Source organism: Bombus fervidus, chromosome 2 (assembly GCF_041682495.2).
Source record: "Bombus fervidus isolate BK054 chromosome 2, iyBomFerv1, whole genome shotgun sequence".
Lineage (NCBI taxonomy): Eukaryota > Metazoa > Arthropoda > Insecta > Hymenoptera > Apidae > Bombus > Bombus fervidus.
The window spans coordinates 15369269-15392934 of NC_091518.1; the positions used below are offsets into that span (position 1 = coordinate 15369269).

The window sequence follows — 23666 nt, forward strand, 5'->3', positions numbered from 1 at the left end:
AGGGCTGAGAGGAAAAGTGAGAAAATTTTTAATCTGAAATAATTCTGATAAAGAAATCTGTATGCTTCTAAACATCAAAATACAATACTACTAATATTTATAAATGTTTATATTTGGAATGGAATATTGGTATTAATATTTGGAAATTGGTAATAAAATTTTTTACACAAATAAGTATCTTATTTCGTCTTCTGTACTTAATTTAGTTTTACACAAATGCAATTAGATCACTCGAGGAAGAACTCGTGCGAGTATTGACCTGTCTGCAAATTCTCACAAATCGTTTCACAGTAAAGGAAAGAAAATAATCCAGTTACTCTGTGAATGTATCGTGAAGAATATCGATCGATGGTCAACGATAACCGGTCGGCTTGAAGATGCCACTGGTTTTTGTTACGGGAAGCCGTGACTTGACATTATCTTCGTCCCTTTTGCGCGAGGGTGGACGATCGTCACCTCGGAACTGTTAGTAAAAATTGATAGGGAAAAGGATTGGTGAATGGGAAGGGAACAAGGTATAGAGCGCAAGAGTAAAAAAGGAGAAGTGGAAAAATGCTTAGGGCTGATATGATTGGGAAGTTTAAGGGAAGGTGCAAGAGAATGAATGAGGAAATTGAATGGGTTAGACGTATGCAAAAGGGAGAAGGGAAGTTTTTTCTTTTTTCGAAAGCGTCTTGCGTCTGTACGTGTGCGCGCGCGAGTATGTGTGTTTGTGTTTTTGCGTAATTCCTATGCACGTGTATACTGTGCGCTGCTTGCGGATATATACGTATACATAAATATATAATATAAGTATAAATATACATATACGAAGCGTGCGTGTGCGTGTATGCGAGAAAGAGAGAGAAAGAAGCACTTTATTCCTCTTCATTCTTTTCTTTCCTCTCTTGGTGGCTCTTATTATAAAAAAAAAAAAAAAACACCGTTAGCGTACTTTAAATATCGTTATTTTTTAAGGAGAATTACACGAAGATGAAATAAAAAAAAAATGATATTGAAATATATATATATAAAAATATATATATATTTATTTTCTAAGATATAATATATATCATCTATATATGTATATTAAATTATGATAATGCACAAAAATGTAATTATATGTACATGTATGATAATTAATAATCTTGCTCTACGTTCGGGCGGTGCGGTGGTAAGAAAACGCGAAGCGATTAAGAATAATGAAAAAAAAAAAAAGAAAGGAAAACGAAAAAAGAAAGAAAAGGGTACACTCGACTACGGGCGGGAAGGGGAGGTGAAGGGGAAGCAGGTGAGGTGAGAGGGAGAGAGAAGAACGAGTTGCTTTGCGCGCGTTTATCCGGAGGATAAAAGTGTCTGTTCGAGTTTGACGAACGCCGGGGTGCAGAGAGGAAAAAAGGGCGGGGGGAGAGGGGGGCTTGCGGCCGCTGTAACCTCATCTTTCATGAATAGCTTGTATTTCTGCTCAGTGCAAATAAACGTACGTTCCTGTTGAAAAAAATGACAAAAAAATACAAAACACGATCACTTGTCTCGTATTCTTCATCCGACCCTAACAGTATCTCGCGTGGCAGTTCAAATCCTACGGTTTGATCGGAGCTACTGAATTTTCAGACGATCCAACAAGGTGAGTATCGCGTAGAATACGTAAAATCGATCGAACTTTGAACTCTTTATAGTCAAGGAAGGATACTTCATAGAGATTGTTGAGAAATTTACGAAGTAACGGAGAACGAAGTTTCAAAGCGCTCGACGTCTCTTTACGGGGATCCTAGTGCCTAGACTTACCTTCTTGAAGCCTTAGCTTTATTTCTATCGGAAATCTCGTTTGTTCTTATCACGAGTAAACTCTACGAGTCGTCTTTGTCTCAACTTTCCTCTCAGTCGCGAGTTAAAATAATCACTACGATACGAAAAACTATTGTAGTTCTTACATAAAAAGCGATATTATAAACCTGAAACGTGATGAACCTTCCGTCCCATGACGAAAGCATCTCGTCGAATGAGATCAGCAAGCAAACAACCGATTTTCTCGTCCACGTGCATTCATCAAAGACTCCATGCACTCGTAATATTCATAGCCAACAGGAATAAACGCTTTGACGCGTGTCACAGGAAGGGACAAAAGGACAACGATCAGCCGTTTCGTTGCGTTACATGTCGCACAGGTTGTACGGTTTACTGCGCGTTCCTCTCTGAAACTATAACCATCGCCGATGGTCGTCGCAGGAAGAGGGTTCACGGCGTTTTGTCATCATAAAACGTTTTATGGGAAATTATAATGTGCCCTTTCCCTACGGGGGTTCCCAACCAGTGTCCAGATACGAAGCCATTCTCGACGAAATATAAAGAGGGCGTTCGCCGCGTTTTTCATCCAATCGGCCCATAAACGACGTTTTACTATCTCTACACATCCTTATCCTTCCTTTCATCTCTCTCTCTCTCTCTCTCTCTCTTTCTTATTGGTCCCCTCCCTTTGTTGACCCTGTTCCATGGAATTGCCATTCTAGAGGGCACGTATCGGCTGGCAGCATTCGAATCGTCGTTTCAACGACCAATGCGAAGGAACCACGTCGCTTGGCATGCTTATCGCGCTTACGTTTTTTCTCTGCTGATTTAATTAAGACCAAATTTAATCCTCCCTCGGACAAACTACCATCGCAATATTAATTTTCTTCCGTTGATGGTGGTTCTGCTATCGAAAGATATCGTCGTGCTTCGTCGAAATTAGTGCAATAACGAGCGTTTCAGATTGAAAATTTAATGTTATGGCTATGATTAAATTTTTATCGTTTCATGTTGTTTATCGAGTTAAACTTTGCGCTGTTAGTACGTTCAAGCACGAGATGCAACGTCACCAAAAATTAAATTGTATTACAGTCAAAGGAGAAGCATTTATAGTAACTTAACGCAGTCACGCGATGATTACATACTCTGTCGGTACAGCCGATTTGAAGTCACTTGCAAACTTCATTCGTATAGATTAGAATGAAATACAATTGAAAGAACTAATAAGCGAAGGAAGTATAAAGAATAAACGATCATCTTTAGCGTTACGAATCGCGTACAAGCTGTCGACGTTATTTATACACGAGGGGTCCGCCAATTAGGCAATTGCGCGCCGCTTAATTGCTTCCGCCCTAATAACCTCCTATTTACGTGGGATCCAGAAAAGTGTCTGCAACTGTGGTATGCGTTCTCGAATTGTGTTGAAGCAATTTTCGTATTCGAGCCTACAAAGAACGATTCACGAATTTCCGCCGACCAAAATTTGGTTTAACATTCGCTCCAGGGATGAGAGGAGTTTCCTGGACAACGATACATAGCCGTCTGAGGAGAGACAAAGGGCAATGGGCAATTTCGAAAGCGGAAACCAGTCACTTTGTAACACGAATACTGTGTAATCCTAATGTAAAACGTTCTTCGTTGGAAAATTTATAACTGTTCGTAATCAACGCGAAATTTCTCTCTCTTTCTCACATTCTCTCTGCTTATTCCTCTGCACGAGGAACAAGTGGAACTCTCGTTACAAATTTTTGCTAAACAGTGGTAGATCATCGTATGATCGAATCAGGCAAACCAAATCAGGCTACATGTGCATTCGATTTCGAAATTCTATGTGCTGTGTTATTTCTCTTAAATTGAAATTTATGATTATTTCTTAGGGCAACATAATATCGAACCACTCTGCACCTGTTATAAATCGCTCGAAGGCAGGACACCGTCGAACTAAATGCCTGCAAGCCGTAGAAAAATGGCGTCGCCGCTATAACACTGTGATCTTTGAAATATCTAACCAAGAATCATTGTTCCCGTTGGGAAGAACCGTAAAACGTAGGTATCCAATTAATCTGTCTGGAGCACGGAAGAGTTGCGATTGCGGCTAATGTTCGGATCGTCCGAAAATTTTCGGCCGGTGAATACGCGGCACGGAACCGGACGCGAGCAGCGAGCTGTAAGAAAAATATAGCCCCTAGACTTGGCAAAGAGGTAAAACCTTTAAACGTTTTCCTTCCTTGAAAGGAGAAGAAATAGGTGCGGCTTGCATCTAGCGAGCCGGATTCGCTTAATCCGAGCTACTTCAGACCAATCCGGAGACCCTGAAACTAAAGAACTACCGCTCAAGAGGATACGGCGAATAACCGAGAATTGGCTAACGGGATAACCCCAGGCTGTTTTCTATCGCTGGACTTCAAACGGGGTTCGGTGATTTCAATGTTGCGAGATACAATCTCGTTAAATGAGCTTTCGGAATCTTTAACAGACATAATTGTTTAAATAATTTATTTAACCCTATCTGCAGGCATTTTTATCCGTTATATAACATTTATATATTTTCTATAATTATTTATGGTACATAAGTATAAAAGGAAAAATGAATCTATGCTGTTAGTAAATGATCACTTAATACTCTCTCTTTCTCTTTTGATGATGGATTATTTCTGATATATTATCTCTTACAAGGTATAGTATGTACTTAAATGTAGATAGCATAAATAAATAACTATACGAATTCGTAGAATGAAACATAAATGCATAGATATTTAATATAAAACTCTGCCGTTTCTAAGTAGAAAATAATAATATTTAGTCAGACACATTCAATCGTTTTTCTAAAAATCTTTCCTCCCATAATAGTTTATAGCAAAACATTTACAGTAATTGATAAACAAATGGAATGCAATAAAATTCATCGACTTTCCGTATCAGACATGTTCTTTTTCGGCAAAAGGACAGCGCAGTCCTATCGAAAGCATTATACCGACGATACTTACCGAAGCAAGGAGCGGCATTCGGCTCGCACTGTCCTCCGGCTGTCGAAGACGAGTGGACAGAGAGAGACGAGGTTCAGAAAGATTTGAATGGGATGAGTTTTGAATGCCACAAACTCGCAGACGACCAAATCCCCGAGAACGTTCTCAAGCCCTCGGCCCAGCAGAATGAAATCGCAGAGACCTACCCTTTCGTGTGACCCCTCCACGAGCAAGTCACCGCTCTCTCAAGTGTCTCGATGGAATTTAATTCTGTCCGGGGCCAGGACTCACCTACTATGCAGTTATTTGATACCCGATATTTTCTTTTCCCGCTCTGAGCGAGCTTCGATCTTTGAATTACGAGCTGGATTTCTTTGTCGATTTGAACGCATTTGATCCTTCGGCTTGAAGAGACCAACGCAGGGATCAGAAGACGAAATAAACGGGCGCTGCTTCGTACTCGAAATCAATTGATCGTCGATGGCTTCTTCGTGTCACACGATACATCTTGTATATGAGCTGTAGATGCAAATTTAAACTCAACGATAGGATTGTACGTAGAAAAATACTGTGTTGTTTGAACATTCTAAAAAGGCAACGAACTTTTTGAACAATTCAATAGCAAGTGAGAAGATGGCAAATCAAAATGAATACATATAAATTTTTTTAAGCGAGTATCGACCTTAATGGTTCAATTGATCGTAATTTAAATGTTCGCAGAAGCCTTAACAAATTTACAAGCCACAGAAGCTATACAAATATATCGTAATAAATTAAAAGTCCCAAGAACTGAAATTAACTCGAAGACTTATAATCAATTTTACGCGACGAATCCACCAAGCTGTCGCGGTTTGTAAGTAGCGCGACGTGGAGAATTTTCCAATTGCGTTTCCAGCGCGTCCAAAGGGATGAGAGAGGTCTGCGATGGAGAATGGGACCGCCAAATTGTTAACCCAGTTACACGGCGCAAGATACGGCTGGCGAAACTAATGGACCTCTTCCCCTTCGTCCGCAATCTTGTTGTTCGGCCACCCATAATCTAATAGCGAGAGCCCTCGTGTTTCCGCCCCTCGTCGCCGGCTTCGGGGCTCGTATTTTATCTTGAACGCCGTGTCCACTTATTCCTAACAATTGTTCGTACTCGCGCTCGTTCCTTTCTGCTTTGCGGTCTCGCCGCCGGGATACGTGTGTGCATTTTCGTTCCTATACCGTGCTCGATGAATGTTCGGATACACGGACTGGTTTGTGTGCAAATGAGAGTTTCTAACTGGTTCCATAAAAATACTGTTGGTGGATAATGTGGAATTAAACAGCAGTCACTGAGAGAAGGGTAAATTACGTGGATTAAGTTGCGGTTAAGCGTTCTTGTCTTGCATGTATATAGGATAAGGAGAATGATATCGCGCGTAGTCAGCCACGCGTGGCGCCTGAATAATGCTGTACTCCGAACGTATTAGTTTAACGTACAGTAGCTGTTCGGCGGGCATATACTAAGCATCGATATATTATATTAAGCTCCCACATACAAACATTCTAAAATATTGAATTAATTACGTACATAAGTCATAAGACGAATATATACATATAGATATACTTTACTACACTTGTTTCAATCTCTAAATAACTTATTTAGAAAGAAATATTTGTGAAAACTGAGTCATCAGTAATTTCTATTAACTTATAGCGAATTATAGCGATTGAGATTTTTACATCCACGTAACAAAAGTATCACTGTAAATGACATAATAATATTCTCTTTAACTTCACCGACTTTAAATCGCGTGAACACACTCGCGGGCAAAGTTGTTTATATTCTGGCGTTCTTCAGGAACAAAATCTCTGTGCGTGGACCAGTCACGTATCCGTGGATGTATAGTAAACGCACGTATAGCCTTCGTACTACCTCTTTCACCCTCTCCACACATCCCCTGATCATTCTAAAGGATGAGACATACCGACTGTGTGTCCGGTTCCATCGCCCGTATTAACGCCCACTGCAAATAGAGTCGGTGCTGGAAGAGGTTGCAGCGTCTGTGCTGGCCGCGAATCACAATAGGGGCTGATCAGTCCCCGGTACGGGAACAGAGCGAGATAGCGGGGCCACGGGGGTAGAATATGGTGCGAGAACTTGCCTGGGTTCGATGTATCAAGCCGAAAGTTTGATAGCCCCGAAGGCTTTGCTAGCCAAGTTACTTCCATGGAACGTGACCCCGCCTCGGTATCCTCCGGTTCGTCGAAAACCGCGCTTCTCCGTCTCTACTCATCCTTTCTCTCCCACGTTCGTTCGAGCACCCTCGAACAACCTTCCCTCCACGGGTCTACGTGATCGACTCCGTTTCCTTCTCTCTTCCACACCGTGGAATCACTTCGTTCGATGCTAGACCGCACGTATACAGTTACATGTGCACACACACACACACACACATATGATCTAGACTCCTGGCGCTTCGTTGTCCCGGAAAATATTATCGCCATCCGTTTCAGGATACGAAATCCGCTTGCTTCGTGACTATTGGCCGCTCTTTTCGAGTGTGTTTGTTTTAAAATCCTCTATTCTGGAACGATGCATGGATCACAATATGCAGTAGCCTTTCATTCACGAGATAGAGTTTTTGGAGATGAGTCGAAGATATTTGGGTAACTGTGCTCCTGTTCCGTGCATGAAGTCGGATAAGAGAAATTCCACGCTCTCCAGAATATTTCGTTCCACAACGTTACGAAGCGCCCCTGGAGGAAACATCCACCGTCTTTTCCTTAATATAATTGCCAACAAGGGTTCCTCGTGTATTCATAATGCAGCTTGGGTGGTCGAGTCACATAAAATATCCAAAAAAACTGCTCCCGCAGCACTTTCCGCTGTTTCACGAGGACAGTGCACGCACGACCAACTCTGTTCTTAGTATTCGAATTTACAACCTCGGTTGCTCAGCCTTGTACGTTTCTCTATCCAAAAGATCGCAAAACAACTGTAATTTTCTTGCTGTACTTTTCTTTGCCGTACTTTCGATATAATTCATGTTCTTCGTAAATATAGCCCGTGAAAGAAAATCACACTTCAGTACGACCATTTCCATTCGGTAACGCAAACACATGAATCTTCTTCTGCGTCTTTCTGGCATTCTAAAATTATGACTTCGTCCCAATGTAAGACACTAAAGATGTATACATCGAGCCATAAAGTTCTCAATAACTTCGGAGACGAAACAGAGCTCGAGACACACAGACAATTACCAGCCATAAAACGTTATCGCGATTCCATATCGCGGGAAAATTCAAACGATGCTCGAGCATCTATTCGCGAAACTTTTCAGTGGAAGCAAGAATTCATCCTCCAGACAATGTAAAACACGAAGCGTTCGTGGGTGAAGCGAAAATCAGGAACAGAAGAGGGTGAATCGATCAGAAAGGATGCGGAGACAATGCTGTTGGCGAATTTATGCGATTCGGAATGCGATCACCAGCCAATAAATATAATTTTACTAATCTGAATTTCGATTGTTCACAAATCTACGATTTAATGTAGCGGAAGTATCAGACAAACGAACTTTGGCGCATCCTCGCTTTGAGCATCGTTATCGTTGATGGATGATCGAACGAGATGCTAGGTTATGTGAGAATTTCTTCCTCCTTCGTCGTATATTTCACATGGAACAGTCAATACCTCTATGTAATCCACCATTCGTTCGTTCAAGTCAGGAAAGGAAGAGGACTACTCCAAACTGGAATAAGCAGTGGATAGGCCCAATTTCCAACATCTCGAGCGAACCATCCTCTGAGGGTTTGATCATTTCCTAAGTTTCTTTGAATATGCATACGATGTCACATTAAATTGAATATTTCCTTGCTTATCTTATTTTAGCATGAAAAACGAGGCTTTGTCGTAAAGGAAGAGATGCAGGAGAGAATATTTGGCTGGAAATTTCGATGTTTTAATCAACCTCTTCCCATCAAGCCACTTCATGAATTCTTAATGCATCAAACACTGTCGTCCATTCAGCTGGATCTGTTGTCAGACGATCTCCCTTCCTTTGCTAAATAAAGCGCTGGAAATCCGTTTTTTGGAAACAGACACCTGATCGCGATTGATAAGAAGGCGAGCCGCTAAATAATTATTGAATTTATAATTCTATCAAATCTATAACTTTATATTCTATGCTCTATTCTTCTCTATAATCGTACATTTATCCTGAACTACCAGTCTGCGAATGTTTACGAAAATTTATATTTTTATGAACGCGGTTAAATGAACCCATTCAAACATGGATTTATTCCGCATTCGAAACATTATAACGACTATATATGTACTTTATTTTGAATATTCAATATACTTTTGCATATTACATGCGTTATGCACATTGTTCCACATTAAAATTTCCCGTAAACGAGTAAACATCCGCGATCTATAAATAACGGGTTTAATGAGTTAAGAGCCCTTGTACAAAGCTGGGCAACAGAATTACATGGAATAATTCCTATCAAAGCCGGGGCTAAATACCCCCGTGGTCCCTTCTAAACTCTGAAATCTGATTTACGCCGGTTAAGCTCAGATGTGGTAGCGAACAAATTCGAGGCAGTCGAACCGCGAAAGTAATGGAGGCCCAAGCGGCTAGGTAGATCGCGCGCGCTCCTACCTCGAAACGCAACGCGATTTAATGACGGAAGGCGGCGCGGCGTCGCGCGTCGATCCATCACGGCACCGATGTTCGTTACTCAAGACGTTGGGCCACGATGGAAGGTATGCTGACGGAAAGGCTGAGGGAATTGGAAGCGGACGGGGGACGCGGATCGGGGGCTTAGATTGGCTTTGCATAGTTTCGCGTGTCGGGAGTTGAGTTATAATTACCTTAGCGCCTGTAACAGGAGCGCTGGTATAGCGATGGCTAACGCGACTACAGGATAATAAATTAATGCGGCACGTCGCGTAAATGTAATACGAGCCTAACTACCTACTCCGCCTAAGAGCGTGTCGTTGTAAACGATGATCCGCTGCGAAGGTGCAATCGCATCGGCCGCTGCTACAATTTTCATCTGTCTTAGCTTCTACGACTCCCACTTGCTCGCTAGTTTGCGCCCGCTTTGGTGTTCGACGCGAAACTGCTACTATATGCTGTACAGAGCTAGAAAGATATGCAAATTTAGTTGTTTACTTTTGATAGATCGAATACAGTTAGAAGGAGAGGCTTGTGTATTGATCCAAAAATAAGATAATTTAATTATTGTTTATGGAAAATATCTATTAGAAGGTACATAATATTCCAGTATACAGTATATACATATGTAATATACAGTATGAAGAGAAAGATACAAATATTTAGAAAGTGTTAATGGAGAAATCCGGTGACAAAGTATTTTAAATCACAGCGAATTTAAAAATTCGTTGAGGCATCAAAAAACATTGAAGAAGAAGAATACATTAGAAGTTTAGAAAAGCTGCAGCTTTCAAAGTAAGGTATTTCTGAACAATGTAAGATTAGACGAGATCTTTGGTAAATTTTTTGTTACCTAAAATTCCTAGCATCCAGAAGTTCTCCGAGGTACTTGGTATCAAAGTAAAACGTTAAGAGGATGATTAATGATTTACAGTGTCTCAAGAAACGTTAGGTCGAAGTTGGAGAGAGATGTGACACGGCGCTTCTCATTATTCCCTCTCTATTTGACCCTTTAATCATTCAGTTGCACACACCGTTTCAACGAGTCCCTTTCAAGTCTTCCTCGCATCGTCAAGTACTTAAGAGTTTTTAATTAAAATCGTCGTACTGCTCTACTTTTTCGAGCGTGCAGCTACGAAACATTCCAGCTACTGTTTATACTGTTTTATTATAGTCTCTCTTCGTATCAAGGTTACAATACCAGAACTATACAGAGAATCAAACATTTTCGTTCGAAATACGCACTCTTCTTGGTGCACGTGTATATTTTAAACAACCTACAGATGAAGTATGACTTATTATTTTTTCCCTGTAGTTTTCATATGCGAAAGTATTGTTATCAGAGAACTTATCAGATCAGATTAAGATATCAGTCCTGAACCACTCTTTTTTTTTCTAAGTTTAGAATGGTCACTGATTAAAAACAAAATTAAAGAATATAACTTTGTTAATCGAAGAACTACTTCAACCAATTCACATCTGCACCCTCTAGAAAGGTGTGCTTTCGCGATACGTTATTACGTGTAGAGCAGACGGAATTAACGTAGGTTCAGAGTCAGAGACACCCGATTCTACGGTTGTATCTAGCGTTTCGAAGTATGCAAAAGGCCGGCGCGGCGTCCCTAAGCTCGCATGCAAATGCGCTCGCGGGAGCGTATAAATACACGCCGTGCGTGGAGGAGAGTTCGTATAAATTATACGAACGTTTACGAACTGGCTTCCCAGCGCGCTCTAAACTCTCTCTTTCCTCCTCTGTCCTTCTCTTTCTGTCTATGAAAACGAATCTAAGCGTTCGTCACGAAATAGAAACCCACCCCTGGACCGAACACCCCCTTCCAACCGTAGTATTATTATGTTTATGAGCGAGTACAACGATGTAAATGCAAATCCGAATGGGGCAAGGATACGAAGTCGTTAGCAAAAGATTTCCGGCCTCTTTAACCCGCGGTGATATCTAATTTGTTATTCGTTGCCGCGATATCGTCGCGCGATTCACTCCCTCGTCTGGATTCACGTCGAAGTTAATGCCCCTGAACATCAGGAGTCATCCTCGCAGCGTTTATGGCTGTCCCGGACAGATTCGCCCCTCGTAAATTATAGTTCCTCCGTGATACCATGCCGTAGCGTTTTCTGTCCTGGCGATCCTCGGAATAAGGAGGTGGAGATCGAGACGTGACGAATATCGAGATCTTTCGCTAGTCGATTCGAAATCACTCTGATTTTATGTAGACTCGTTCCTGAATAAGGCGCTGTGAACAACATGAAAGATGCAAGCAGTTGCAGCACTCTGTTAAGTTGTTCAGTTCTTCTTTTTTAGTCGATTTTAAAGTGACAAATGCGTATTGCTACGGAATAACGCGTCTCTAAAATTTATTATGATTTATTTACGATATATCGCGATAATTAAATTTGATTAGGAATAATACATAGACTAATGAAGTCATAGAGTAGGAAAAACTGCTTTTTTCTATTTAATCCTGATGTTGAAAAAATCCGACAATCTTCTTGATTTCACTGCGACAAACCGTGATATGCTAAAAGCTAGACACCGAATGCACGTGACATTACATATTTTCTTGTCATTACTATGGAGTGTTTATATCGACTGTTACGCCACGAGGCTTTTTAGAGATCGTATTTCCAACCGTCGCTCGCGGTCCTCCAGCGTCGCAGATATACCCTCTTATGTGCCCGACGGAAAACACACATTGTATCGACGAACGCATACTTGTCACCAAGCAACGAGTTCTGGAACCGTCGATCTCGGACCGTTATTTTATAAACAAAGAAGCCGGCCTGCGTGATCATCGGCGCGTGCGGTGGCGTGATCCGAGCATATGGGGGGGTCGTCTCCCCGAAAGACAAAGAATCGAAATCTGTAACCGATCAGTCTCATTCGACAACTCTAACCGAACAGTCGCATCTGAACAGTCTCATTAAATATTCACGCAGCTTACCTCAAAAATCGGATCGAATCTTTGTAAATCATTAACTGTACCTATCACAAAACAATTAGTGACGATTCTACTCTTATTCAATTTATTGTTAAAAATACATGCTATATTAATCTGTTAACACAGTGTTAATTTCAATTAACCACCCCTGTTATCCTAATCGAAACACGGGGAACGACTAATTCGCGGCGTCGATTAGCCGAATCGTAGCGAGAATTTACGCCTCTCGCTGACGCGTTTTCCTCGCGACCGCGTCTCTCCGCGAACGGTCGTAACATTTGGTCCTTCGAGCCGGATTCAGTGGTAAGTGAAAAGTGCACACCAGTGACACCCACTACCAGACAGTGCCACGTGAATCCAACATAACCAGCAGCGGAAGCGTTACCACCCCAGCGAAGTCAGTACCGCCAGGGCCGTCAATCCTGAGGAGGAAAAACCCGGTGATTGAAGAACGCAATCACAGAACTTCACGCCAACAACACACGGTGACGAGCAACAGTAAATTCACAGCCAGAAGGTAAGCTCGTTCATTGCATTGTCTTTACAAACCGCTATAAAAATGGAAACCACCGACCATATTGCCAACTTGCGCCGGAGACGAGGTTACCAAATTGGTCGATTTACTACCGCATCCAAACGACTCGACGAATACGAACAATGCGATCAAAAGGACAAGTCCAGTTTACCTGTCCACCAGGCATGGGTCGAAGACGCGTGGAAACAATATCGACTATTGCAAGACCAGCTAGAAGATTTAGGCGAGGAGGCAAACCCACGCGATCCCGAACTTGAATCAACATATTTCAATCTGATAGTACGAATATCCAAGCTCATGACCAATACACCCGCATCAACGTCGACACCGCCAATTCGCGACTCATCCAATATCGCCGAGCCGGCTGCGATTAAACTACCAGAAATGCACCTATCCACGTTCGACGGGACAATGGAAAATTGGCATTCTTTTTATGATTCATTCTTATCCACAATTGATCGAAGCGAACAATTGACACCCGTCCAAAAATTCCAGTACCTTCGAACATCGTTGACTGGAAAAGCCGCGCGGACTATCCAATCGTTGGACACTACAGAACTAAATTATCCGATTGCTCTCGATACTCTTAAAAATAAATTTGACTGCCACCGTCAGGTTTGCATGCGCCATTGGGATCTGATACTTGATTATCCGGAAATAACCGTAGAGACACCCGAAGCAATAGACGACTTTATCGAAACAGTTCAGATTAATCTTCAAGCCTTAGAAAGACTAGGTGAACCAATTACCTCAAACGTAGTTCTGCTCAGATTATTCACCTGGAAACTACCATCAACCATCATCCATAAATGGCAACGCACTCTGCCTGACAAAAGGATGCCGTCATACACACACTTACTAGAATTTCTGAAAACACGAACAAACGGGGATAGAATAAGCTACACCAAAATCGTAAAAAAGAGGGCATCCGATTCACATAATCGGCAACGACAAACCGCGCCGCGAACCCACACATTCATCACTACACAGAGAACGTTGGTGTGTCCTACTTGCCAAGGATCACACGAAATTTGGAATTGCAATGTCTTCAAGGCAAAATCAATCAAAAATCGCATTGAAACCGCCAAAAGAGCATCGCTCTGTACCAATTGCTTGAGTAAAGGTCATTCCGTGGCTCAATGTTCCGCCGGTTCATGTCGCATATGCGGACTGCGACATCACACGTATCTTCATCGAGATCAGAGTTCTGAGAAATCACGATCATCTAGCAGTCAATCATCGAGCAGTCATTCGTCGAGCGACCGATCATCAGGCAGACGATCACCACCTAGTTCTCCGACACCGCGTTCCTCGCGTCATTCGAAACGATCCGAATCATCTCCCCGACCATCGCCTCGATCATCTCGCCGATCATCGCCTCGATCATCTCGCCGATCATCGCCTCGATCACCTCGCCGATCGTTTCCTCCGTCGTCACGCCGAGCGTCTCCTCCAACATCTGGCCGATCATCTCCCAGAACTTCTCCCAAACGCGAGTCCCGCTCGATACGAACAAGGGAGACCGAATCAAATTTAACGCCGAATCCTCAACGACAAGGGAGACAATGACTAAATCAGACGTCATTATTAGGGACCGAATCGCACAAAGCGGATTCAAGAACCTCGCTTCTATCCGAACCATCATATCACGATCTGTTAGTGACAGCGCAGGTTAAGATTCTGGACGACAAGGCTCAACCAGTCCGTTGTAGAGCTCTGCTAGACACCGGCTCTAGCATGAATTTCATTACCGAGAAACTGGCAAAAACATTGAAACTCGGTCAACAGAAATGTTCGGTCCCAATCGGAGCCCTAAACGCGTTATCGACGACATCGAAACATTACATCACGGCTACAATCACTTCGATCGACGGCACATACGAACGTACACTGACGTTCCTTATTATACCCACCATATCGACTTGGGTCCCAGATCAGCCCGTAGACCGCTCAATAATACAAATTCCACGGAATCTACAACTAGCCGATCCAAGATTCCATATACCTGCCCCGATCGAAATTATATTGAGCGCCGGACCAACACTAGCATCACTCTGTGTCGGCCAACTTGACATTAGTCACTCAAACGGGCCTGACTTGCGTCTGCAAAAAACGAGATTCGGATGGGTCATCGGGGGGAGCCCAACCTCGCAATCAGCAGCGCACACGTTTCACGCCTCTACGGCGGCCCTACAGGCGGACCTCGCCCGTTTTTGGGAGATCGACGAAGGACCGCTCATTTCACACATCTCAGAGGCGGAACGACAGTGCGAGGAACATTTCCGTAAGCACGTTCAACGCACCGACGAAGGGCGATACATTGTCGCTCTCCCATTTAACAACACGACTTCGTCGCTTGGATCTTCTAAAGCCATAGCGATGAAACGTCTCACATCCCTCAGCCGCAGGTTCCAGCGAGATAAACAATTCGAAGCCGATTATCATGCCGTAATAAAGGAATATCTCGAATTAGGACACATGACGAGAGTCACTACGGACCGTGCTATCGATGACGGATATTTTCTGCCCCATCACGGCGTAATCAAGGAGTCCAGCCAAACTACGAAGCTCCGGGTCGTGTTCGACGGATCTGCACCAACCACCACCGGAGCTTCTTTGAACGATATACTGCATACGGGACCAAAACTACAGGAGGATCTATTCTACATTCTCCTGAGATTCCGTTCTCACCAATACGTCCTTACAGGCGATGTCGAAAAAATGTATCGACAATTTCTTGTGCGGCCAGAGGATCGAAAATTCCAACAAATTTTGTGGCGTAACACCAAAGGAGAAGTTGACACCTATCAACTCAATACACTGACGTTTGGGCTTTCAGCAGCCCCATATCTAGCCATTCGGTGCCTCAAACAATTGGCAGACGACGAAGGACATCGATATCCACGAGCGGCAGCAATTCTACAACGAGATTTTTACGTCGACGATGTTCTCACAGGAGTTGATACAAAGGACGAGGCACGATCACTAAGAATAGAGCTCACAGAGCTGCTTAAATTAGCCGGTTTAAATATTCGAAAATGGGCGTCGAATAGCCGGGAACTGTTAAACGGACTTCCCGAACAGGACATAAACGACAAGCTTCTCCTCGGCGAATCTCAAACTGTAAAAACCCTGGGTGTTGTTTGGAATTCATCTGATGATTCCATCCTGTATTCCGTCAAAATCAATCCCATCACCCCTCAAATCACGAAAAGAATAATCAGCTCTGAAATCGCCAAGATTTACGACCCTCTTGGATTGCTATCACCAGTAATCGTTCGAGCTAAGATGCTGCTTCAACGAATCTGGACATTGAAAATCGATTGGGACGAGTCGCTTCCGGCCGACGTACACACAGAGTGGCGCAAATATTATACGCAATTACCATTATTGAATAACATAAGGTTTCCACGCAAAACCATAATCAAATCCGCAGCTGAAATCGAGTTACATGGATTTTGTGACGCCAGCGAGAAGGCGTATGGGGCATGTATTTACCTTCGCACGATCACTCCCGATGGCCATGTCTGGATACGACTCCTCACTGCGAAGTCAAAGGTAGCTCCACTCAAATCACTAACCATCCCAAGACTGGAACTGAGTGGAGCACTTCTTCTCACATCACTGACGACCACAGTACGTCAAGCGTTACAAAATAACATCTCTCGCACCGTTTACTGGACGGACTCCACCATCGTCCTTCATTGGATTAATACATCACCCCATACGCTGAAAACATTCGTCGCCAATCGAGTATCAGACATTCAAAATAAGACTCACACCTCAGATTGGCGTCACATTCCCACCGCGGACAACCCTGCTGATCTCATATCTCGAGGTCAATTACCCGAGGATTTTCTGCGATCAACGATTTGGCAACATGGACCGGAGTGGCTCCAACAACCTGAAGAACGCTGGCCGACATGGAACCCCGTACCTTTAACAGAAATACCGGAGCAGAAGAAGGCAACTTGTCTATCGTTGATTCCCGCCGACCACAGTCTATTGGAGAGATTCTCCTCGTGGCCAAAACTTATCAGAGTCATCGCTCGTTGCCTACGATGGCGACAAAAACAGGATCGAGGGAGCCCTCTAACCACGCACGATTTAACCATTGCGCATAACAGATTAATCACACTGCTGCAGCTATGCTATTTTTCAGATGAACTCCACAATCTACAAACAAATCGAAATTCCACAGTGAAGGGAAAACTACAGCGACTCAATCCATTTCTGGACAAGGACGGGATGTTACGAGTCGGAGGCCGACTCAGTCATTCAACATTGCCCTTCAACCAGAAACACCCAATCATCCTACCCAAATCCTTCGTCACATCACTCATAATCGAGCACGAGCACCTCATAAACCTCCATTCCGGAATTCAAGCCACCCTATATTCCTTGAGGAGATCTTATTGGCCTATCGACGGCCGTAGCCAGGTTTGGAGCACGTTGAAGAAGTGCGTTCGTTGCTGCCGAACTAATCCACCCCCAGTGGATTATATAATGGGCGATCTCCCAGCCGCACGGATAACAGAATCTCGACCGTTCACCAACGTCGGAATCGATTATTGCGGACCATTTTACGTCAAGGAGCGAAAGGATCGCAACCGACGTAAGATAAAGGTATACGTATCAATTTTCGTATGTCTTGCAGTCAAAGCGGTCCACATTGAGCTGGTCAGTGACCTCACTAGCGAGGCCTTCATTGCGGCGCTGAGAAGATTTATTGCTCGTCGAGGATTCTGTACAACGATCTATTCCGACAACGGTACTAACTTCGTTGGCGCCAACAACGAGCTGCGAGAACTCCGGAACCTCCTACGGTCCGACGATCATAAGGTAAGGGTTCAATCATTTCTAGCCGACCGACGGATCGAATGGCGCTTCATTCCTCCAAACTCGCCTCACTTCGGTGGGTTGTGGGAGGCTGCAGTCAAATCTTTCAAACGACACCTCAGACGCGTCGCAGGTAATGAGCTCCTGACATTTGAAAACTTGAACACACTCATTATCGAAATTGAATCGATCCTAAATTCCCGTCCGCTCACTCCAATATCCACAGATCCTAACGATCTCCTTGTCCTTACTCCCGGTCACTTCCTTATCGGAGACGCACTAACGGGTTTGCGAGAACGAGATTTTACAGATACTCCAACTAATCATCTCTCGAGTTGGCAACACATCCAAAAAATCAAGCAACATTTCTGGCAACGCTGGCATCGAGAGTATCTGAACGAGCTTAATATCAGAAACAAATGGAGCAAGGGCAGTCATGGTATACGAGAAGGCAGCATCGTCCTCCTCAGAGAAGACAACGTTCCCCCAATGCAATGGCCATTGGGCAGAATCATCAAGGTCCAGCCCGGCGCAGACGGCATCATACGGACGGCTACCGTACGAACGGCAACAAGCACACTGGATCGGAGCGTCAAGCGGATGGTACCACTACCGAGCAGATCGCCGACAGATGACTCCGAAACACCCAACAGCTACGACGTCTAACGAGAGATCCACCTCACAATATTACCCATGTTACTTGATCGGTACCCTCTCAACGGGGGGAGTATGTTACGCCACGAGGCTTTTTAGAGATCGTATTTCCAACCGTCGCTCGCGGTCCTCCAGCGTCGCAGATATACCCTCTTATGTGCCCGACGGAAAACACACATTGTATCGACGAACGCATACTTGTCACCAAGCAACGAGTTCTGGAACCGTCGATCTCGGACCGTTATTTTATAAACAAAGAAGCCGGCCTGCGTGATCATCGGCGCGTGCGGTGGCGTGATCCGAGCATATGGGGGGGTCGTCTCCCCGAAAGACAAAGAATCGAAATCTGTAACCGATCAGTCTCATTCGACAACTCTAACCGAACAGTCGCATCTGAACAGTCTCATTAAATATTCACGCAGCTTACCTCAAAAATCGGATCGAATCTTTGTAAATCATTAACTGTACCTATCACAAAACAATTAGTGACGATTCTACTCTTATTCAATTTATTGTTAAAAATACATGCTATATTAATCTGTTAACACAGTGTTAATTTCAATTAACCACCCCTGTTATCCTAATCGAAACACGGGGAACGACTAATTCGCGGCGTCGATTAGCCGAATCGTAGCGAGAATTTACGCCTCTCGCTGACGCGTTTTCCTCGCGACCGCGTCTCTCCGCGAACGGTCGTAACATCGACCAAACAATTAAGAGGTAAAAGATGTTTCTTACTTACGTAGCAAGTTACGTTCGAAGTCTAAATAATCTTCGGAATAACAATTTTATTATGAATTTATAGCATCTATCAGGATGGCAAATTTACGCGAATTTTATAACTTACCAATATCGTTATTTCTATGTCATTTTCCTACACATAAACCCTCTAAAGATAATTAGAATGAACATATCCTCACAAAGACGAGATTAACTTCGTTTAAGCTTAATGAAATTGCTATGAGATACGCAAGTATGTTTTACATTGTCCTCTAGTTCTATCATATTGGTATTTGCAAGTTGAGAACACTTTAGGCTAACTTTTCAAAGGAAATAAAGCGACGTATTGAAAAGAACGCGACAGGAGCGAAGAAAAGTAGATACTCGTGATGCAATAAAGTTTATGCAATATATTATAGCTTGTTGCTTGCGGGTTAAAAACAGGGCCCTATTATCGTGAAACTCGCACGTTCCATTTACTCGGAAACATTCATTACGTTACACCTACGTGCTGCTTGAATGTCCGAAATTATCTAAATCGTTGTGTCTGAGTCATGAATTGTAGGAAACTGGTAAATACGGAATTGTGTGATTCTTCTATGTATAAGATTTACACGTTATTTGTATTTGTATGTATTTTTGCATGATCATGAGTCGGTAGAAATGGAGAAAAAGCAAAAATCACGAGATGACTAATACAAAGAGAAGTTCATTAACCTTATCGAAATTACAAAAGCACTTCTCAGAGATCGGATCAATAAACTTATAATCACATCGAATTCCATTTGCAGAGGGAAGATCGATTTACCTGGTTGTAATGGACGGTGTGACGTGTTGTTGGTTAAATTAATAACGAGACGAGTTAATTTCGTTAACTATATTTACAGGTATTTTAAACTGTAGAATACAAAGTTGGTCGCAAGCGTTGTTCGCTTGATGATACTCGTTATAAGATTGATTCGTTATACTAGTTCGCTCGACTGACTGACTTACTGATTTGATACTGATATTCGTTCGCACTACTAATCACTCGTGGAGAACTTGGTCGTCTATTTATACTAGTCGAAGGGGTTACCGAAGGGTTTGAACTTGTCGCCGTGATAGATTGCACGTAGCAACGAAATTGCCTTGTCCAGAGTTTGTTTATTACATACGTGCGTCGTACAGTGTTAATCCTCTGTGGCGAAACAACTATGTGAGGTATCTACGTATCACAACGTCCTAAGACGCATATGCCGCTACACAGTTGTGAAGATGATCAGAATGACCGTAATGTACTTTCCAACTGTTAACTTCAAGTAGTCATCTAGAAAGTTCTTTCGAGCATTCTGAAAAATATTCCTAACTTCGACCTTCCTATCCGGAAGCTGAGAGTTTCGTTGGAAATTTGGAAGAAGCGTGAAATTTATGCCAGCTCGTCGCTATCGATCATAGACGCGAAATCGCGATTCCACGCGAGCAGACAGAATTGCGAACAGCGAAAACCGTTCCTCCAGTTTCCAGGACACTGCACCTGCTAGTTTTCCTTTATCCTCCCCGGTTGAATACACGAGCCGTGCGTGTGTTGTGCTCGCGAAACGCGTTCGATAAGCGGCGGAAACTGACGAGAGAAAAGAAAGAAAATCTGCAAAAGAAGAGATGTCTGCTGGCGAGATAGGCTCGAGGCGAACTCGGAAATCTAGAAATCCTGATGAATTATGGGAATCGAAGTCTGTTTGTAAAGTTTGCTCTAGAGAGTGAAACGTGATGAATAGATATTGGACGTTAATATATGCGTGTAAATTTGTTCCTAGCTATCGAATCGCCCGGCTTATGATGACAAATCGATGGCAACCTTTTCAAGATAGGTGCTCGGATAAAAAGGAAAAATTGATAAATGCTGTGATTCGGAGCTACTGATTAGAAACTTATCTACATTGATACCTATTTTCGAGAATAGGTGAAACAGGATGTTAATGCTCCGAACCTTATCCATCGATCTATAATCGATAGTTCGATTTTATTTTTATACTTGTGCTGGAGAAATAGTACAAAGCATAATTGTTCTGTTTTTGATTTGTTAAAAAATCACATGGCAAAATCGCACAAAGACGTCCAGAACTTGTTTACCAAATTACTATTCCTTTTGTCTGAAAACAGATTTTCAAGCTTACAGAAACATAGTAAGAACCAGAGTTAATTTGTCAACAATCTTGTTTATTTATCAATTGATTTAACTTTTCTCGAATTCTTTTTGTCTTTCTGGGAAGTTCAGATTTCTTGTTCAATTCAAAACTACAAAGCTAATTTTTTCAACTACGAACACTAATGATTCTTCTTCTTCTTACGAAACATTGACGATTGCTACCAAGAACTTTATCAGCAGTGTACCAGATACTGTTCACTTAGTCAATACTTAGTCATTTACTTAGTAATCAATATCATAATTAACACGAATTACTTTTGTCGATATATTTATAGTCTGTGCAGGTGTTACGATTTGATTGAACGATAGCAAGTAATTAAACTCGATTTACGTTCCTAGAACGTGTTAAATGATTCATATGACTGCATATTTTGACAACGCTCGTTCTTCCAGCAGTTTAACTGTATGGCGTTCTTGAATTTGCAAGCGCTCTGTCCCTGCAGCTTCGTCGATTCTCCGCGGTCCTTGACATCGCCGAAAATCCATTCTCGCGATTTGACTTGCAAAGCCCGGATTACTAGCCGCAAGATGGCGTCCCCATGACGTCGATGTAAGTCCTTCCAAGATTATTTGGAGAAGAAACTTCCTGATGTCGTTAAGCCATGCCGCGTGACACGTGGCGCCCTGTCAATTTCTGGAAAGCTTTGGCAGCTTTCGCTGATCTTAACCTCTTAGATACGGTTGAATTTTCTGCGAGGCTGTATGGCAGAATTTGACGCGAATTACGCGTAAACGATACAACACTGCAATGTGTGACGGATAATACTGTTCTCTACGCAAACACATTGGAATGAAGTTTTTGATAATTAAATTATAATTTTTCTTAAAGATATGATGCATATACTTTAACTGTAATAATTTACTTTAATAATTAATAATACAATTGAGTGTGATATATTTTAAAGCAAAGTACGACACGTAGACCCACGTCACAATTTTCACACTCATAGCGTGATAGTGTTTTTCAAATTGCTCTTCGTTTTCTATTTCGAAGCGACATTTTGAGGTTGAAGATTCTAAAAAATTATAAGGATACTTTTGACATTTTGAATTTTCCCCGGAACGGAAGTTGTTTATTAGCATACCTTCAATAGTCTCAAATACACTCCATAAATCTCAGGCATTTTCTAATTAAGATCCTTCAGACCAAACAAATATTCTTTCACTGAATGGTTTATTGTCTACTACGGGAAGCTACGGGAAAATTGGTTTTTCTCACGTTCAGTATCTTCTGTTAGCGACTTTCTCTCGAGAGTGGCTAAGACCCTTCCTAGTCCACCAGCCGTCTATTATCCAATCAGAAGCAATGTCTATTGCCCTCACTTTCCTAGCCAAAATTGTCATCAACAAATCCGATGGTTCCGTGCGCTAGACACATCTATCCTTAAGCTTTCCTCCGCCACGACATCGTCAATACCTTTGACCGGGTTTCCACCTTTAGATCAGTCATCTAACTTAACTTATACATACGCACCAGTATAATTATATATTCATTACAAAGTTGTTGGAATAAACTGTAACTTATAATTTGTTATATCAGTGTCATATTCAATTCAACTACCTCTATTATCCTAACCGAAATAGGGGATCGATCATTTCGCGGTGTCGATCGTCTAATCGTAACGGGAATTTACAACTGCCGTTGACGTGCTTCCTTGCGATCGCGTCTCTCCGCGAATGAACGAAACACCGGATGTTTGATCACCGTAGAATAAATTTGGTGATCTGAAACTCGAGGCCGCAAGTTATTATCAAGTTGTCCAACGTATTACACGTGGTTTACATGTAATTTACAAGATGTTCATAGATAACAATTACATATGTGTTTCACCAACTCTTCCACCAAGTCTTACCACCTTTCTTGCCAGATGACATTTTCTTCTGTTCCAGGAATGCTGATACGCATATACTACTTACACACAGACTCACACACTATATGTGTATCACTACTGCACAGTCATTCTCTGATGTATCTAACAACATTACAACATATTCAATGCAACGACTTCAACTTTGAGTGTCATCTTGCGCAGGGACCACGATAACACTTCTTTGCATCGTTCCAATTTTATTATATGTACTACCGAAGGAAGTACGTTAGGTACGTTTTGTTTCCCGTATATAATGGAACGTACTACCTTTGAGACAATTAGCGAGAAAGCAAATATCTTATAGGCCACCTAGCGACGCGTCGATGTACTACAAACGCAACAGTATCCTACACTTGTATCCTACTAAAAACTATTTAATGATAAAATGACCGGTACTAATAAATAAATAGACAGTCAAAAATAAGATGACCAATTTCAGAATATCGTTACGAAAAGGATAATTTGTTAATTCAAAGGATTGTAGGGATAAGAATGTTTGAATTTAGCAAAAATGGTAAGGCAGAAA

At 42.4% G+C, this 23666-nt stretch overlaps 1 protein-coding gene and 1 non-coding gene across 2 annotated transcripts; one reads left to right on the top strand and one right to left on the bottom strand.

The window, feature by feature from the left end:
- Positions 1 to 12895: 12895 nt before the first annotated feature.
- Positions 12896 to 18376, top strand: LOC139998012 (uncharacterized). Its single transcript, XM_072022201.1, has 2 exons — positions 12896 to 14177; positions 14463 to 18376. Exons 1-2 carry the CDS (start codon positions 12896 to 12898, stop codon positions 18374 to 18376), a joined length of 5196 nt encoding a protein of 1731 aa, XP_071878302.1.
- A 4880-nt stretch (positions 18377 to 23256) lies between these two features.
- LOC139998303 (U6 spliceosomal RNA) lies at positions 23257 to 23365 on the bottom strand. Its single transcript, XR_011803247.1, has one exon. It is a non-coding gene; the product is annotated as a U6 spliceosomal RNA (small nuclear RNA).
- Positions 23366 to 23666: the final 301 nt, after the last annotated feature.